This window comes from Procambarus clarkii, chromosome 3 (assembly GCF_040958095.1).
Source record: "Procambarus clarkii isolate CNS0578487 chromosome 3, FALCON_Pclarkii_2.0, whole genome shotgun sequence".
NCBI classification, from domain to species: Eukaryota; Metazoa; Arthropoda; class Malacostraca; order Decapoda; family Cambaridae; genus Procambarus; species Procambarus clarkii.
In genome coordinates this window covers 15,262,889-15,282,960 of record NC_091152.1, presented here as the reverse complement: position 1 = coordinate 15,282,960, position 20,072 = coordinate 15,262,889, and the positions used below count along the sequence as shown (strand labels likewise).

At 48.4% G+C, this 20,072-nt stretch overlaps 1 protein-coding gene across 1 annotated transcript; it reads left to right on the top strand.

Moving 5' to 3' along the window:
- Positions 1-15,995: 15,995 nt before the first annotated feature.
- On the top strand, positions 15,996-16,718 carry LOC138368415 (putative mediator of RNA polymerase II transcription subunit 29). The gene has a single exon (XM_069330930.1). The coding sequence runs from the start codon at positions 15,996-15,998 to the stop codon at positions 16,716-16,718; it is 723 nt and encodes a 240-aa protein (XP_069187031.1).
- Positions 16,719-20,072: the final 3,354 nt, after the last annotated feature.

Here is a 20,072-nt window from a genome sequence, read left to right as displayed (position 1 = left end):
GGCGGGACCAAAGAGCCGGAGCTCAACCCCCGCAAGCACAACTAGGTGAGTATTTACACGGATCCGAGCGGACAGCACTCGGGGTAGTAGTCCTAAAGGCCCGGGTTCGGTTTCCGCCCTAGGCAGAAACAAATGGGCAGGGCTTCCTTCTCCTGATGAATCTGCTCACCTACCAGTAAATAAATACCTATGAGTTAAACAGCTGCTAAGGGCTGCATCTGTGGGATGTGTGTGTGTGTGTGTGTGTGCATTCGTGCGTGCGTGATTGCGTGTGTTGGGTTTTGAATGTGCTTTCTTACGATCGTCTGCACTGAAATTTAAATACAATTACTTCATAGTATTATAATGTATGCATTATGTAACGTTTACTTAAAGAACGAAATACCAAATGGTCAAGAGAAGGTGATGAATGACCAGTGAATGTTGACACACTTTACACAAGAAGAGTACATAGATTTTTCTTTTGTTTTCAGGTAAAGGTGCGCGTGGGAGATGAGCTGAGGAGGCTGAGGGCGCCGCCAGGTAACTGTTCCTGAGAACATTGACCATTGTGATGCTTCGGTTACTGCCTGACGTAACACACTAATACATACACTCAACAACACTTGTCTTTACTGCCACCTGTCCACTCTGTCCCTCGTCCGTGTCTACTGTCTCTCGTCCGTGTCTACTGTCTCTCGTCCGTGTCTACTGTCTCGTCCGTGTCTACTCTGTCACTCGTCCATGTCCACTCTTTCACTCGTCCGTGTCTACTCTTCTACACCTCCCTCCCCCCCCGACCCCTCGCTCCACACACACACATACGCTCTCACTCGTAACAAAACACCGGAATCAGTCACTCGCAAATTTCAATGCATGTTAATACACGTACCTATGTTTTTTGTCTCTTTGAATCTATTCATCTCTCTCTGTCTCTCTCTGTCTCTCTCTCTCTGTCTCTCTGTCTCTCTCTCTCTCTCTCTCTGTCTCTCTCTGTCTCTCTCTCTCTCTCTCTCTCTCTCTCTCTGTCTCTCTCTGTCTCTCTCTCTCTCTCTCTCTCTCTCTCTCTCTCTCTCTCTCTCTCTCTCTCTCTCTCTCTCTCTCTCTCTCTCTCTCTCTCTCTCTCTCTCTCTGTATCTCTCTTTTTCTCTCTGTCTCTGTCTCTCTCTCTCTCTCTCTCTCTCTCTCTCTCTCTCTCTCTCTCTCTCTCTCTCTCTCTCTCTCTCTCTCTCTCTCTCTCTCTCTCTCTCTCTGTATCTCTCTTTTTCTCTCTGTCTCTCTCTCTCTCTCTCTCTCTCTCTCTCTCTCTCTCTCTCTCTCTCTCTCTCTCTCTCTCTCTCTCTCTCTCTCTCTCTCTCTCTCTCTCTCTCTTTTTCTCTCTGTCTCTCTCTCTCTCTCTCTCTCTCTCTCTCTCTCTCTCTCTCTCTCTCTCTCTCTCTCTCTCTCTCTCTCTCTCTCTCTCTCTCTCTCTTTTTTTTCTCTCTTTTTTTCTCTCTCTTTTTCTCTCTGTCTGTCTCTCTCTCTCTCTCTCTCTCTCTCTCTCTCTCTCTCTCTCTCTCTCTCTCTCTCTCTCTCTCTCTCTCTCTCTCTCTCTCTCTCTCTCTCTCTCTTTTTCTCTCTCTGTATCTCTCTCTCTCTCTCTCTCTCTCTCTCTCTCTCTCTCTCTCTCTCTCTCTCTCTCTCTCTCTCTCTCTCTCTCTCTCTCTCTCTCTCTCTCTCTGTCTCTCTCTCTCTCTCTCCCCCTCTCTCTCTCTCTCACACACACACCCGCCCTTGCCAGCATCAAGGCCTTACCCCTCCCTGCATGGTGGGGGCCGCCTCCCTCCACCGGCTGTGCCACGCCCCGCCGCCAGATCAACAACACGACTAATTTAGGATGCAGGGAAGTGCTATATTTCATCCGATTATCCGACTCACACGCGATTGTAAAGTAGAGCGGGGAGAGTCGGCGATAGCAAAGGCTATCAATAATTTCCCAGCCAATCTCCATGCCTTGCCCGCGCTTCCATGGGTTGTGTTCTGCACTTTCATGCATAGTTTACATTGGGTATTTGCTCTCGCTGTTTTGTTGTGTAGCCCGAGGGTGGGTTTAGTTGTGTCGTCGTGTGCGTCTGTGTTTACTACTTGTATCTCCAGAATCGAGCTATTAGCTCTTGAACTCCGCCTTTCTAATCAATGTATTTTTTCTTTATTATGTCTGGTGCATATATTTATCTCTAACACACACACACACACACACACACACACACACACACACACACACACACACACACACACACACACACACACACACACACACACACACACACCTCTCAACCCACTTGTTTATTGTACTAACACTTGAAGCTATGTTTGGAGTTGGCTTCAAGTAGTTCTCTTCAACTAACCATTTAGTTTGCTTCAACCATTGGGGAAGCCAAGTATTGGCTTCCCATTCGCTCCTGCTCCCTTCCCTTTATTAAGTCACCGCTGTCCGACACATGACCACTCTTCCCTAATGAGTCAAACGCTCCCGATACACACGTAAATATCTATCTGCAAATATTATGGGGTCGGATGAAATATATAGGATGTCATTGGTGTTGTTCTGGAAAGTGTTGAATTATTCTGGTAGTGAAGATGGCGCCCGGGTGTTCTCTGGTGTCATCCCACGCCTTCATATGACACGATCTGACCAATAACAGGAGGCGCCTAATATTGTGACGTAGCTTCATATGACACGATCTGACCAACAACAGACGCAGCAGTATCAGGAGGCACCTAATATTGTGACGTAGCTTCATATGACACGATCTGACCAATAACAGACGCAGCAGTATCAGGAGGCACCTAATATTGTGACGTAGCTTCATATGACACGATCTGACCAATAACAGACGCAGCAGTATCAGGAGGCACCTAATATTGTGACGTAGCTTCATATGACACGATCTGACCAATAACAGACGCAGCAGTATCAGGAGGCGCCTAATATTGTGACGTAGCTTCATATGACACGATCTGACCAATAACAGACGCAGCAGTATCAGGAGGCGCCTAATATTGTGCCGTAGCTCTTCCGCACTACCGAGGAGCTAAGTAGTAATCCGCCGTTGCTAGAAAATGGTAGCGACTCGCTAAATTGAATTAATGTCCCGTTTTCTGTTTTGGGTCGTCTGTTTAGGTAAGGGAGGGATGACTTTAGTACGGCAGTTTCTTGATGGTGGAGGAGGAGGAGGACGGGCTGGGGTCTCAGCACATCTAGATCCTTAAGCTGCTTCTTCAATTCATGTACTGTAATTCATACGATCTTTGGCTTCTCACGGGTATGTTCTCTGACCCTATAGGGTTATCTTGAGATGATTTCGGGGCTTTAGTGTCCCCGCGGCCCGATCCCTCGACCAGGCCTCCACCCCCAGGAAGCAGCCCGTGACAGCTGACTAACACCCAGGTACCTATTTACTGCTAGGTAACATGGGCATAGGGCGAAAGAAACTCTGCCCATTGTTTCTCGCCGGCGCCCGGGATCGAACTCGGGACCACAGGATGACAAGTCCAGCGTGCTGTCCGCTCGGCCGACCGGCTCAACCACTTGGTGCTCAGCCTCTTGTTTGAACAACTGAAATACATTGTTTTGTGCGTCATTTATTTCCTCGTTATTTTCCCATTGGGCGCTCCCTGACCGGTCTCATTACCTCATTGTTCTCATAAATGTTCCTCACTGTTTGAGTTGTTCTCTAGGTTTGGATGATGTGGGAGCCGGTCGGCCGAGCGGACAGCACGCTGGACTTGTGATCCTGTGGTCCCGGGTTCAATCCCAGGCGCCTGCGAGAAACAATGGGCAGAGTTTCTTTCACCCTATGCCCCTGTTACCTAGCAGTAAAATAGGTACCTGGGTGTTAGTCAGCTGTCACGGGCTGCTTCCTGGGGATGGAGGCCTGGTCGAGGACCGGGCCGCGGGGACACTTAAAGCCCCGAAATCATCTCAAGATAACGTCAAGATGTGATCCTCGTACTGCTTGTGTTTCTCTGCCGGAGCTCAAATATTTCGTTGTGTGTTTCAGTTATATCTGTTTTTCTTCACCCTAACTCAAGCTCTCTCCCTGTGTTCCTGCGCGGGCGCGCGGGCGCACATTTCAGTTCGTTCGCGAGAACTTTTGATTTAAAACTATTCATTCCTCAAATCAGATTTATTGTAATTTTGCTGTTCATTGAAAATAATCATATATTGGGTCAAAGTCTGGCCCGTGGCCAAGTGAAGGCGTCCTTCACGTGACAAGGTCGTCTCCTATGTGTCCCGCCTAACACATTAAAGTGGCACCTTTGTACTCACCTGTGTTATACATGAAGTGACAAAAATCACCTACCAACATATTTGTTAAAATGTTTTGAATATAAAAAAGCTGGTAAATATATATATATATATATATATATAATATATATATATATATATATATATATATATATATATATATATATATATATATATATATATATATATATATATATATATAAAATCAAATCAAATCAAATGTTTATTCAGGTAAAGTACATACATACAAGGTGAGATATATACATTGATGGATTTATAGATAGAGCTAGTACATACAATGCCTAAAGCCACTATTACGCTAAACGTTTCGGGCAGATATATATATATATATATATATATATATATATATATATATATATATATATATATATATATATATATATATATATATATATATAATATATATAATATTGAGCTACTCTATATATGAAGGGTTGGAGAGTGTGTATCAAGAGCTAGGTATGAAATGCTAAGAAATAGCCTGACCCGCCAACCAAGTCCCGCTAACCATGACAAGTTGGCCATGGTTGGCGGGGCTTGTGGTCAGTAGCCGGCACTTGCAAACACTGGCTGCAGGATGAGGGTATCCTCTGGAACACGAGAGGGAATAAGGCAGTTACAAAGCTCCAGGTACCTTATACCACCAGGTCTGAAGGGTCTAATGCTAGGTGTTGAGAGGCATCAGGTGTAAGGAAACGTCTCCCCCTTGCCCGGGCGTGGAACTCTGGTCCAAGCTGTTGGTGAGAGCAGCAGCAGCATGGTGATAATAGTTAGTGTGTGCCGCCTGTCAGGGAGTGGAACTGTCGCCCTGGAGGGCACCAGCTGCACCCTCACCGCTGCTCCAATGCTCGCCAGGAGTATAGTTAGGGATGACCTCCCCCCCCCCCCCCCCTCTCTCTCTCTCTCTCTCTCTCTCTCTCTCTCTCTCTCTCTCTCTCTCTCTCTCTCTCTCTCTCTCTCTCTCTCTCTCTCTCTCTCTCTCTCTCTCTCTCTCTCTCTCTCTCTCTCTCTCTCTCTCTCTCTCTCTCTCTCTCTCTCTCTCTCTCTCTCTCTCTCTCTTACTATGTAAGATAATGAACAATATAATGAGTGGGTTATTAGTCGGACATTTGGAAAGCTCATTTTTTATTACAGAATGCTGAGGGTTTTATGACTAGCATGTATGGACCCGCTTGAGGTCTTGGGTCAGGCTGATGGAGATGAGTTAAGAGAGAGAGAACAGTTGGGATAGCACATTGCTTCTGAGCTGAGTAAATGGCTTTTGATTGTTTGGTGCTCTGAAGGAAACACACTCAAAATGATGGCACAGTATTCAATGACATCAGTGTTCATACACAGGGTAAATGAATACTTGAAAGACAGAAGGCAGAATCACGGTGGAAGATGGATTATAAGAGTTGTCAATTGTAAGAAGCTGGCTCCTACTAAAGTCAGTTTTTGTACTACCAGGAAGGATAATATTCAACATACCAATATTTGTGGCACCTGTAAAACTTGTAAGAACACTTACTGTACAGTGTAAGACGGCAGGAAGACTTGAACGGCAGGAGTGACTTGGAGTTCAACCTTAAGTGGAAAGTAATGATATAATGTGGTAGTGAAAGACGGTCGGTGGCAGTGTAAGACCTTGGAGAGGATCCCCACCATGCTGACGACACCAAGGAGGTCTCCTCACACTATAGGCTGCAAGGACCTGCCTGTCAAACAATACAAATGTCTCCCGTAATGTGATTAAGACACAATCCACGACTGTGGAAACAACATTTTAAATAGGCATAACGAGGATCAGGTGAGAGCAGACGCGCACGTTCACTAGCAGGAGGCAAGTCGGCACAACTTGTTCCCCTCACGAAAAATCTTTACATGTTTTAAATGAAGGAATTACGAAGCTTAACAATCTAGTCAAGCAAATAGTAAGATTTGGGCCCCAAGAGTTGGAACCCAACCCCCACAAACACAGCTTAGTTTGCCCGAAACGCCCGAAACGCTTTGCGTAATAGTGGCTTTAGGCATTGTATGTACTAGCTCTACCTATAAGTCAACCAATCCTTGTAAAAATTTATTGAATGTATGTACCTTACCTAAATAAAATTGTATTGTATTGTATTGTATTGTTGTAGTTAATATAAAGAGAGAGAGGCACCTTTCCTCACCCTGTACAGTTGTCAGCCAGTCAAGGTTGTTGTTTTAGATTCAGCTACTCGGAACAAAAGTTCCAAAGTAGCACGGGCTATGGTAAGCCCGTAGCAGTCAAGGGTCGGGCCGCTCTCTTCACTTGCCACTCCGTAAAGTATCCAACCTTCGAACTTAACCAGACACGTACCCAAGCAGCCCACCTAACCTACCGAGTCCGATGCATAGAAAATGTAAGAGTTTTTTGAACCGTTGTTTTTCATAGAAAGTTGCGTTAGTAACGTTGGTTACCAAAGTGTAAAATTCGACCAGTTAATTAAGAGGGCGTGTTGCTGCCCCCATCCCTGTGTTGTGCGGTAATAGTAGATGCCTATATGTGCAGTGGGCAGGGTGTGGCGCAGTGTGTACTCACCTAATTGTACTCACCTAATTGTGCTTGCGGGGGTTGAGCTTTGGCTCTTTGGTCCCGCCTCTCAACTGTCAATGAACTGGTGTACAGATTCCTGAGCCTACTGGGCTCTATCATACCTACATTTGAAACTGTGTATGGAGTCAGCCTCCACCACATCACTTCCTAGTGCATTCCATTTATTAACTACTCTGACACTGAAAAAATTCTTTCTAACGTCTCTGTGGCTCATCTGGGTACTAAGTTTCCACCTGTGTCCCCTTGTTCGTGTCCCACCCGTGCTGAAGAGTTTGTCTTTGTCCACCCTGTCAATTCCCCTGAGAATTTTGTAGGTGGTTATCATGTCTCCCCTTACTCTTCTGTTTTCCAGGGATGTGAGGTTCAGCTCCTTTAGCCTTTCCTCGTAGCTCAATCCTCTCAGTTCCGGGACGAGCCTGGTGGCATACCGCTGAATCTTCTCTAACTTTGTCTTGTGTTTAACTAGGTATGGACTCCAGGCTGGAGCTGCATACTCCAGGATTGGTCTTACATAAGTGGTATACAGGGTTCTGAAAGATTCCTTACACAAGTTTCTGAAGGCAGTTCTTATGTTGGCCAGTCTAGCATATGCCGCTGATGTGATCTTTTGATGTGGGCCTCTGGGGACAGGTTCGGTGTGATATCAACCCCCAGATCCTTCTCTCTATTTGATTCTTGCAGGATTTCCCCTCCCAGATGATACCTTGTGTCAGCCTCCTGCTCCCTTCGCCTAATTTCATCACCTTACACTTTCCAGAGTTGAACTTCAGCAGCCATTTTCTAGACCATTCCTCCAGTTTATCCAGGTCATCCTGTAGTCTCTGTCTTTCTTCATCCGTCTTGATTCTTCTCATAATTTTTGCATCATCAGCAAACATCGAGAGGAATGAGTCTATACCCTCTGGAAGATCGTTCACATATATTAGAAACAGGATGGGTCCAAGTACTGAGCCCTGTGGGACTCCGCTGGTGACATCTCGCCACTCTGATGTCTTCCCCCTCACCGTTACTCGCTGTTTCCTGTTGCTTAAGTACTCCCTTATCCACTGGAGCACCTTCCCTTTTACTCCTGCCTGTTGCTCCAACTTTTTTAACAGCCTTTTATGGGGTACTGTGTCGAAGGCTTTTTGGCAATCCAGGAAAATGCAGTCGGCCCACCCTTCTCTTTCCTGCCTAATTTTCGTTGCCTGGTCATAAAATTCTATTAAACCTGTGAGGCACGATTTACCATCTCTGAACCCATGTTGGTGGTGCGTTACAAAGTTATTTCCCTCCAGATGCTCTACGAGCCTTTTCCTCACGATCTTCTCTAGCACCTTGCATGGTATACAAGTTAAGGAAACTGGCCTGTAATTCAGTGCCTCTTGCCTGTCACCCTTTTTGTATATTGGGACCACGTTAGCTGTCTTCCAACTTTCTGGTAAGTCTCCTGTTTCCAGTGACCTGTTATACACCATAGAGAGTGGCACACTTAGTGCTTCTGCACCTTCCTTTAGTATCCATGGTGAGATTCTATCAGGCCCAACAGCCTTTGTCACATCTAGCTCCAGCAGGCACCTTTTGACCTCATCACTGGTGAGGTCAAATTCCTCCAAGGTTTCCAAGGTTGCCGCCTCCTCATTTAGTGCAGGGGCTTCTCCTTGTTCTATTGTGAAGACCTCCTGGAATCTCTTGTTGAGTTCTTCACACACCTCCTTGTCATTCTCTGTGTATCTGTTCTCCCCTTTCCGCAGCTTCATCACTTGTTCCTTCACTGCTGTTTTCCTCCTGATATGGCTGTGGAGCAGCTTTGGTTGGGTCTTGGCTTTACTCGCGATGTCATTTTCAAACTGTCTCTCTGCTTCCCTCCTCACTCTGATGTACTCATTTCTGGCCCTCTGGTACCTCTCCCTGCTCTCTGGTGTTCTGTTATTTCTGTAGTTTCTCCATGTTCTTTTACTCAGTTGTTTCGCTACCTTACATTCCTGGTTGAACCATGGGTTTTTCTGTTGTTTTTCGTTTTTCTCCTTTTGGACGGGGATAAACCTGTCTGCAGCTTCCTGGCACTTTTGGGTGACAATATCCATCATGACCTGCACATTCTTGTCTCTAAGTTCTGTTTCCCATGGTATTCCCATTAGGAAGTTCCTCATCTCGTCATATTTTCCTCTTCGGTAATTCAGTCTTTTCCCCTCCACTCCCATCCTTGGATAGGTTATCCCTACCTCCACCAAGTACTCAAAGGTCAGTACACTGTGGTCACTCATTCCTATGGGGGCTTCAACTTTGACTTCCCTTATTTCTGACTCATTCAGGGTGAATATTAAGTCGAGTCTAGCTGGTTCATCATTGCCTCTCATTCTTGTGGGTTCCTTGACATGCTGGCTCAGAAAATTCCTTGTTGCCACTTCCAAGAGTTTAGCTCGCCACGTATCTGCACCACCATGTGGGTCCCCATTCTCCCAGTCTATCTTTCCATGGTTGAAATCACCCATGATTAAGAGTCTTGAGCCATTCCTGCAGGCAACTGAAGCTGCTCTCTCTATTATATTAATGGTTGCCATGTTGTTCCTATCAAACTCCTGTCTAGGTCTTCTGTCATTTAGGGGAGGGTTGTAAATGACTGTCACTATTATCTTAGGTCCACCCATTGTTATAGTTCCTGTTATGTAATCTCTGAATCCGTCACAGCCCGGAATTTCCATCTCATCAAAACTCCAGTCCTTCCTTATCAGCAGGGCCACTCCTCCACCTCCTCTCCCTTCCCTCTCTTTCCTTACTATATAGTAGTCCTTTGGAAACACAGCATCTGTTATGACTCCTGACAATTTTGTTTCTGTTAGTCCTATTACATCAGGGTTTTCTTCTTGCACCCTTTCTGCCAGTTCACTTGCTTTATTGGTAATCCCATCAATGTTTGAGTACATTACCTTGAAGCTCACTTTCTTATATCCAATTTCACCCACACTCCCTACAAGTGTAGGAGGTTGTTCTATGGTCCTTGCTACTTGGGTAGGCTCCTCCTCCTGTGAGGTAGTTGCCAGGGGTTCAGGGGGAGGTGGGTTGGGGGGTGGAGGGCTTAGGTCTTCCTCAGGCCTGCTTGGGTCAGGAAGAAGTCCTGGGGGTGAGGGAGCAGGGATTGCTTGGGGAGAGGGCACGCCCTCCTGCGGTGTAGTTGACAGGGGTTTGGAGGGAGGTGGAGTGGGGGATAGAGGGCTTTGGTCTTGCTCAGGCCTGCTTGGGGCAGGGAGAAGACCAGGGGTTGGGAAAGCAGGGGCTACTTGGGGTAAGGGGAGGGGGAGGATTTGGGTTTCATGATGGGCATTATGCAGGGGCAAGAAAGGGTTTGTGCTGTATGCGGCAGGGAGGAGCAGGGTGTGGCGCAGTGTGTGAATGAGGCAGGGTGTGGCTCAGGGTGTGTATGAGGCAGGGAGGAGCAGGGTGTGGCTCAGGGTGTGTATGAGGCAGGGAGGAGCAGGGTGTGGCTCAGGGTGTGTATGAGGCAGGGAGGAGCAGGGTGTGGCTCAGGGTGTGTATGAGGCAGGGAGGAGCAGGGTGTGGCTCAGGGTGTGTATGAGGCAGGGAGGAGCAGGGTGTGGCTCAGGGTGTGTATGAGGCAGGGAGGAGCAGGGTGTGGCTCAGGGTGTGTATGAGGCAGGGAGGAGCAGGGTGTGGCTCAGGGTGTGTATGAAGAAACAAACAGTCTCATGGCATTATTATGTATATTTGCCATGCTGCTCTAAACACCAGATACACGTTCAAGTATTCCCCAACATTATACTAGTTTTTATAGCCCACTGAACCTTACTGGAGACGAGAGGAGGCTGTTGTCTGTCTGTCTGTCTGTCTGTCTGGCTGGCTGGCTGTCTGTCTCTCTGTCTCTGTCTGGCTTGCTGGCTGGCTGGCTGTCTGTCTCTCTGTCTCTCTGTCTGTCTGGCTGGCTGTCTGACTGTCTGTCTCTCTGTCTCTGGCTGGCTGGCTGGCTGTCTGTCTCTCTGTCTCTGTCTGGCTGTCTGTCTCTCTGTCTCTGTCTCTCTGTCTCTGTCTCTCTGTCTGGCTGGCTGGCTGTCTGGCTGGCTGGCTGGCTGGCTGGCTGGCTGGCTGTTTGCTTATCTGTCTTTTGAATGAAGCTAATTTTATGGCTATACAAGAAGGTTCATTAATTTTATAATAGGTTGTATATGTGCATTTTGAGGTTATTAAATAGCACTCTCTAGTGTGCAAGTTAAGACACACACACACACACACACACACACACACACACACACACACACACACACACACACACACACACACACACACACACACACACACATACACATACACATTGACTCCATACAGTTTCAAGTGTAGATATGATAGAGCCCAATAGGCTCAGGAACCTGTACACCTGTTGATTGACGGTTGAGAGGCGGGACCAAAGAGCCAGAGCTCAACCCCCGCAAGCACAACTAGGTGAGTACAACTAGGTGAGTACACACACACACACACACATACACACACACACACACACACACACACACACACACACACACACACACACACACACACACACACACACAGCTAGGAATTATCTCTCCAAAAAAAGGACTAGGAAACAAAAGGCTGGCATACCGAAAGGGGAAATATGAGGAGATGAGAAGTTTCCTAAGGGAAATACCTTGGGACACAGACCTCAGAGCTACGTCTGTTCAAGATATGATGGACTATGTCACCCAAAAGTGTCAGGAGGCAGTAAACAGGTTTATCCCGGCCCAAATGGAAAAATCCGAGAAGCAAAGGAAGAATTCATGGTATAATAGGACATGTATGGAAGCAAAGGAACTGAACAAAAGGGCGTGGAGGAACTTCCGGAATAACAGAACACCAGAAAGCAGAGAGAGCTACCAGAGAACCAGGAATAAGTATGTTAGGGGTGAGAAGAGTAGCAGAGAAAAATTATGAAAATGATATAGCAAACAAAGCCAAGACCGAACCAAAGCTACTCCACAGTTACATCAGGAGAAAAACAACAGTGAAGGAACATGTAATGAAACTTAGAACAGGCGAGGACAGGTATACAGAGAATGACAAAGAGGTGTGTGAAGAACTCAACAAGAGGTTCCAGGAGGTCTTCACAATAGAACAAGGTGAGGTCAATGCGCTAGGAGAGGGGGAAGTAAACCAGGCGGCCTTGGAAGAGTTCGAAATTACGAGAGAGGAGGTCAAGAGACACCTGCTGGATCTGGATGTTAGAAAGGCTGTTGGTCCAGACGGGATCTCGCCATGGGTACTGAAAAAGTGTACAGAGGCACTTTGCTTGCCACTCTCCATAGTGTATAGTAGGTCACTGGAGACGGGAGACCTACCAGAAATATGGAAGACGGCGAATGTGGTCCCAATATTCAAAAAGGGTGACAGGCAAGAGGCACTGAACTACAGGCCAGTGTCCTTGACTTGTATACCATGCAAGGTGATGTAGAAGATCGTGAGAAAAAACCTAATAACACATCTGGAGAGAAGGGACTTCGTGACAAATCGCCAACATGGGTTCAGGGAGGGTAAATCTTGCCTTACAGGCTTGATAGAATTCTACGATCAGGTGACACAGATTAAGCAAGAAAGAGAAGGCTGGGCGGACTGCATTTTCTTGAATTGTCGGAAAGCCTTTGACACAGTACCGCATAAGAGGCTGGTACATAAGCTGGAGAGACAGGCAGGTGTAGCTGGTAAGGTGCTCCAGTGGATAAGGGAGTATCTAAGCAATAGGAAGCAGAGAGTTACGGTGAGGGGTGAGACCTCCGTTTGGCGTGAAGTCACCAGTGGAGTCCCACAGGGCTCTGTACTCGGTCCTATCCTGTGGGAGTGTAGGTACACCGCACCCGCCGGGCGGGGTGTCGGCCACCGATGACAGCCAGCGACAGTGGGAGAAAAAGATTGAAATCCTATCCCCTCACTTCCCCTCCCAGCCTCTTCCCCGCGGGGTGAGGGAAGAGAGGGGTGTCGGGGATGGGCCGGGGGGTGGGGGGTATTGTTAGGGAAGGACGGTAGTATTTACTGTGGGATGGATGTTAGAAATAATAGGAAAGGGAAGGTAAGCATGAATGGTGAGAGGGAGGGGAGAGATAACTGCCGTCAGTAGTATATAATTCACAGTGTCGGGGGACAGGAAGCCTGCGTGTATTCATACACGTTTGGCTTTTATCGCGGTAACATCCAACCCCCCCCCCCCACCACCAAGCTGAATTAGTGACCCTGCGCAGGATACAACCCCACAACAAGCTGACTAACTCCTAAGTACCTACTCTGCTAAGTGAACAGAGGCAGTAGGTGAAAGGAAATGTGCCCAGCTATTTCTGTCCCGCCCGGGATTCGAGTCCGGAGTTCTCAATTGTGTGTCGAGAACAAACCGGACTGCACTACCGGGATCCTACTCGTTCTCTACTCGCACTCGGGAATCCAGGATTCGAATCCCAGGAATGATTAAAAGGGTTGGGCAAGTTTCCCTTTCCTTTCAGTAGCAGTAAATAGGTAGCCGGGAGTCAGTGAGGTGTTGCAGAGGGTCAGTAGAGCTGGACCTTGGGGGAGGGGGAGCTGGACCTTGGGGAAGGGGGAGCTGGACCTTGGGGAAGGGGCAGGTGGATACAGGCATAATGTGTCTACACACACTCTGCCTCTCACACAACAAAACCATTTTTTTAATATTATAATCCTTTATTACCCGGGAGGCGGAGGTGGGGCGAGGGTACACCCACCGTAACAGTGACCAGGGCGGGGTCGAGGACCAGGGCGGGGGCGAGGACCAGGGCGGGGTCGAGGACCAGGGCGGGGGCGAGGACCAGGGCGGGGGCGAGGACCAGGGCGGGGGCGAGGACCAGGGCGGGGGCGAGGACCAGGGCGGGGTCGAGGACCAGGGCGGGGGCGAGGACCAGGGCGGGGTCGAGGACCAGGGCGGGGGCGAGGACCAGGGCGGGGTCGAGGACCAGGGCGGGGGCGAGGACCAGGGCGGGGTCGAGGACCAGGGCGGGGGCGAGGACCAGGGCGGGGGCGAGGACCAGGGCGGGGGCGAGGACCAGGGCGGGGTCGAGGACCAGGGCGGGGGCGAGGACCAGGGCGGGGGCGAGGACCAGGGCGGGGTCGAGGACCAGGGCGGGGGCGAGGACCAGGGCGGGGTCGAGGACCAGGGCGGGGGCGAGGACCAGGGCGGGGGCGAGGACCAGGGCGGGGGCGAGGGGTCGAGGACCAGGGGTCAGCTGGTAACGAAACACAGTGAGGAACGAAGCGGAGATTGATGATGATGGAGACAAGATAAATGTAGGTGTTGTGTAGGGGGGTTATGTGTGCTTGTAACACTTGAGGGGGGGGGGGTAAACTGATGGGGCACATGTAGGGGGAAACACAGACTGACTGCCGACTATCGACTGACCGAAGGACACATGGACTGACCGAGCGACACATGGACTGACCGAGCGACACATGGACTGACCGACCGACACATGGACTGACCGACCGACACATGGACTGACCGAGCGACACATGGACTGACCGAGCGACACATGGACTGACCGAGCGACACATGGACTGACCGACCGACACATGGACTGACCGAGCGACACATAGACTGACCGACGGACACATGGACTGACCGACGGATACATGGACTGACCGAGCGACATATAGATTACAGAACACACCATCCGTGGTGATGTTTGTGCTGGAGCCCCGGAGACAACTCCGGCTGACGGATAGGACCCTCTGACGATGATGGCTGACGGATCCGCCCAATTAAACACTAATCAAAAGCAGCCGAACCATCGACAGGGAAAATATGGCGCTCGTAATGCCTGTCTGGCTTGTTTGGTGTCTGTCTGTCTGACTGTCTGTCACTGTGGCTGCTTCTCTCTTCTCTGTCACCATGTACACCGTGTCTTTGTATTAATGAATGTGCATTTGCACTGTAGGACACGAGGACTTGTCTGTGTCCTGAGATGCGAGACTAACGTCTCGTCTGTGGTGTTGGTCTGTCAGGTCCTGAGAAACAATATCAGTAAAAGTCATGTGATTAAGAAAAGTCATTTAATTTAAAAAACAGTTGACTAGGAAGTGAAGTGTTTTTACTTAAAATTAAAAAGTGGGGAGGGTGCAGGTGGTGAGGGAGGATCCAGGACAATGAGGAGAGGGTGCAGAAGTGTGAGGGGGGGGGGTGTTGATGAGTGTGAGGTCGGAGCATGAGTGTGAGGGGGGGGGGCAGGAGGAGTATGAGGGAGGGTGCGGGTGGTGTCAGTTACTGGAACAGGGGGGGGGGGGGCGCCCCCTGACAACAAATATTGACTCATTGTTAACTCTTGCTACGGACTCATTTTCTTTCTCGAAATTACTCATGAGGCGCAAGTTATAACGAGATTAGTAGATGGGACATGTTGGAGGCACTCTCGTTTCCAAAAAAAGAGAGGATTAACTGGGCACCGATGCATAACCTTCCGCCCCTATTCACCAGGCAGTTATTGAGGGCCATATTGTAACCCGACTGGCGGGTCGGGTTCCAGGGGAAACCCAATAGCTTAAGATGACATACGGGAAGGGAGAGGAGCTGTACGCCTGGGAACAAAAGACAAAAGTAGTCTTCTCACGTGTGTGGACAAAATATTAAAATTGTGGCATCTTAAAGAACTACTACTACTAGTCCCCTCTTTAACACCCCACATGAGTGATTAGTAAGTTATAGAACCATTGCATTTGAGACGATAGTTGAAGTTTGATTAAGGTAGACTTTTTGAAGGGAAATAAGTGAGCGTAGCTGTAGACATGTTCGAGTAGAACACTGTTGTCTTCCATAGATATATACGTTTTACACTTGGAGTTGATTAGCGTCATTAGTAATTTGTGTGGAAATATATTAAGATAACTGAAACTGAAGCAGTAATGTCGATTAATTTGACTCGAGCAAACTCGAGTAATATGTCTGAAACTCGCAATATGACGAGTAATATGTCTGAAACTCGCAATATGACGAGTAATATGTCTGAAACTCGCAATATAACGAGTAATATGTCTGAAACTCGCAATATGACGAGTAATATGTCTGAAACTCGCAATATGACGAGTAATATGTCTGAAACTCGCAATATGACGAGTAATATCTCTGAAACTCGCAATTAGACGAGTAATATGTCTGAAACTCGCAATATGACGAGTAATATGTCTGAAACTCGCAATATGACGAGTAATATCTCTGAAACTCGCAATATGACGAGTAATATCTCTGAAACTCGCAATATGACGAGTAATATATCTGAAACTCGCAATATGACGAGTAATATATCTGAAACTCGCAATATGACGAGTAATATCTCTGAAACTCGCAATATGACGAGTAATATATCTGAAACTCGCAATATGACGAGTAATATATCTGAAACTCGCAATATGACGAGTAATATATCTGAAACTCGCAATATGACGAGCAATATGTCTGAAACTTGCAATATGACGAGTAATATCTCTGAAACTCGCAATATGACGAGTAATATATCTGAAACTCGCAATATGACGAGTAATATCTCTGAAACTCGCAATATGACGAGCAATATGTCTGAAACTCGCAATATGACGAGTAATATATCTGAAACTCGCAATATGACGAGTATTATGTCTGAAACTCGCAATATGTCTGAAACTCGCAATATGTCTGAAACTCGCAATATGACGAGCAATATGTCTGAAACTCGCAATATGAGTTTAATACTGATAGATGTGGGGTTCAGTGAAGGAAATTATAACATTATTAGATATCAACTGGACAATATTGAAATTGTCAAATATATTTGCGAAAAAGACATGGGTGCTGTGATTAACAGGGTTATTCAGGCACAAACAATAATTTTACGAAATATGGATTATTATTATTAACATTATTAATAATATTTGTATTATTATAACTAGCTGTACCCGGCCACGCGTTGCTGTGGCTTGAACCACAGCAACCTTCCCCCGTCTCCCACAGTCCTCCCCACCATTCCTCATTCCCCCGTACCCTCGTCCTCCCAACCATTCCCCCCTCCCCATCCCTTTGTCCTCCCCACCATTCCCCACGCCCTTGACCCTCGTCACCCCCTTCCCCAACCCTCCCCCTCATTGATATATATCATGTTAATGTGATTTCTGTGTTGTTATTATTATTATTATTATTAGTAGTAGTAGAAGTAGTAGTAATATGTATAAGATATAGAAGAGATCATGTTATACTAGACACCAGGTAGGTACAGTGTGTATTATATGACTCCACTAAGATAGGAAACTAGGTTTCCTTAAAGAGTTAGTAATATGTGATGTTATGCTTCAGTTGTGCCGTGGCCTTGTTGGTCCGTACTTATAGTGGGGAGTCTGGGCGTGGTGAAGCTGCTACAGTGGGCAGGGAAGGTTCTCTCAGTCACTCTATCACCCACCTTCTTTATCAGCACACACGTTATTAACTTACGCTACATTCACCATACTTTTCTCCTCTTGCCTCTCTCTCAACCCCACACCTCTTGCCTCTCTCTCAACCCCACACCTCTTGCCTCTCTCTCAACCCCACACCTCTTGCCTCTCTCTCAACCCCACACCTCTTGCCTCTCTCTCAACCCCACACCTCTTGCCTCTCTCTCAACCCCACACCTCTTGCCTCTCTCTCAACCCCACACCTCTTGCCTCTCTCTCAACCCCACACCTCTTGCCTCTCTCTCAACCCCACACCTCTTGCCTCTCCCCATCCCCCCTTCTCTTCTTTTTCTAATCCCTCTTCTCTCTCTTGTTCCCCCTTTTTCCCCTTCTCTTCCTTCTCTTACACTTCCTCCCTCTCTTAATTCTCTTCCTTCTCCTCCCCAGATCTCTTCCTCTTCGTTTCCTCACATTACTTTCTCATTTTCCAGCCCGTGTTCGTTGTCTAATGGAGAGGGTGAGAGTGGCGGTGAGGAGAATGAGTGGGTTATGAGTTGGACCCACAGGGGGTGACAGGGGGGGGGGGGCACGGGGATGTTGGTGATGATGAGGTCCAGAGTGGGGCTGATGAGGGGCCAGGAGTGGGTAGGGGTTGATGGTGAGTTACCGTGGGGTGTGGGGGTGATAGTGAGAGGCGGGGGGGGGGGGTGTTACAGTGAGAGGTCTGGCTTTGGAGTGGTGATGGTGAGGAGTCCGGTGTTGTTTTAGGTAGGGACACAGGGGCCTGCACACTGTGGTGGGTGAGACAGGTATGGTGGTGGTGGGCGTGCAGAGGGAGGGAGGTATGGTGGTGGTGGGCGTGCAGAGGGAGTCAGGTATGGTGGTGGTGGGCGTGCAGAGGGAGGCAGGTATGGTGGTGGTGGGCGTGCAGAGGGAGGCAGGTATGGTGGTGGTGGGCGTGCAGAGTGAGGCAGGTATGGTGGTGGTGGGCGTGCAGAGAGAGGCAGGTATGGTGGTGGTGGGCGTGCAGAGTGAGACAGGTATGGTGGTGGTGGGCGTGCAGAGGGAGGCAGGTATGGTGGTGGTGGGCGTGCAGAGGGAGGCAGGTATGGTGGTGGTGGGCGTGCAGAGGGAGGCTGGTATGGTGGTGGTGGGCGTGCAGAGGGAGGCAGGTATGGTGGTGGTGGGCGTGCAGAGTGAGGCAGGTATGGTGGTGGTGGGCGTGCAGAGAGAGGCAGGTATGGTGGTGGTGGGCGTGCAGAGTGAGACAGGTATGGTGGTGGTGGGCGTGCAGAGAAAGGCAGGTATGGTGATGGTGGGCGTGCAGAGAGAGGCAGGAATGGTGGTGGTGGGCGTGCAGAGTGAGACAGGTATGGTGGTGGTGGGCGTGCAGAGAGAGGCATGTATGGTGGTGGTGGGCGTGCAGAGAGAGGCAGGTATGGTGGTGGTGGGCGTGCAGAGTGAGACAGGTATGGTGGTGGTGGGCGTGCAGAGAAAAGCAGGTATGGTGGTGGTGGGCGTGCAGAGAGAGGCAGGTATGGTGGTGGTGGGCGTGCAGAGAGAGGCAGGTATGGTGGTGGTGGGCGGCAGGAGACAGCCAGTTAGTGTGGTGGGCGGCGGGAGACAGCCAGTTAGTGTGGTGGGCGGCGGGAGACAGCCAGTTAGTGCACAGTTGTGGGCGTTCAGCGCGGCGTGAGAGATAACACTGATTGTCTTCACCATTGACAGCTGTGACGGCAAATCCAGGAAGCTGACACAGCTGCATGGGGGACTGCTCGAAATCATTACACGAAGAGCAGACAGAGAGAGAGAGAGTGATGATGATGGTTAGGGTGTGCAGAACGTAGAGAGAAATAGAGAAAGGCAACAAAAGGTCAGCAAAGAAAGTGAAAGGCGGGTAGACTGCATGCTTTTTTCCTATCACGAGCGATTTGTTCTGGGTTCGAGTCCTGACCAGGGAAGATTAGCTTGGGTGCCAGTTCATAACTGTTCACCGAGCAGTAATTCTGTATCTGGTTGTTAGTCGATTGGCGGGTCGTGTTCAAGGGAGAACAAGCGGGTAAGGCTTTACCAGGGAGGGAAACCTCTCAATTGTCCCTGAGAGCCATCATGCTAGCCAGCCTTGCATACGCTGCCGATGTTATTCTTTTGATGTGGGCTTCAGCGTTTTTTTTTTTTTTTTTTTTTTTTTTAACCACAGACGTGGCCACACATTTACAATGCTAACCAGCATATATACATTTTCTTCTGTCTTCCATGGACAGGGTTAGAGATGTGTTAAACATACAGTTCAAGGGTTTTATTGAACACTCAACCACAGAAGGTGATTCGGTGCTTTTAAAATGCTAAGCTAACCTACATACGTAAATACATAGATACACAGATTTACGTATGTCCTACATAAACTTGGTGTGTGTGTGTGTGTGTTGGTGCGCGCGGTTGAAAGCGTCTCTCTCTCAGACATCAGCAGTTTAGCGTGAAGCTTCCCGCGCCCGCTGGTCACCCAATTTTTACCCGCTGATCACCTCTTTCTAACCGCTGTGCACCTCTTTGGACTTGCTGATAACCTCTTTGGACTTGCTGATCACCCTTTTTGACCTGCAGATCACCTCTTTATACTCGCTTGACACCACTTTGGATTCTGAACACCCATTTGGACCCGCTGTCAGGAAAACTCAGTAGACCAGCAGGGTTAAGAATCTGGAGGCGCAGATAAGACAGGAAATTCTATAATAAGTTGGAGACTCAAACGGCCGCTCAACTTTATAGAGATGCAGCCATTCAAAAGGCTGTGGAATGTGCGTTAGCTGAACACTGATACGTTATCACACCTACCGTGTGGTT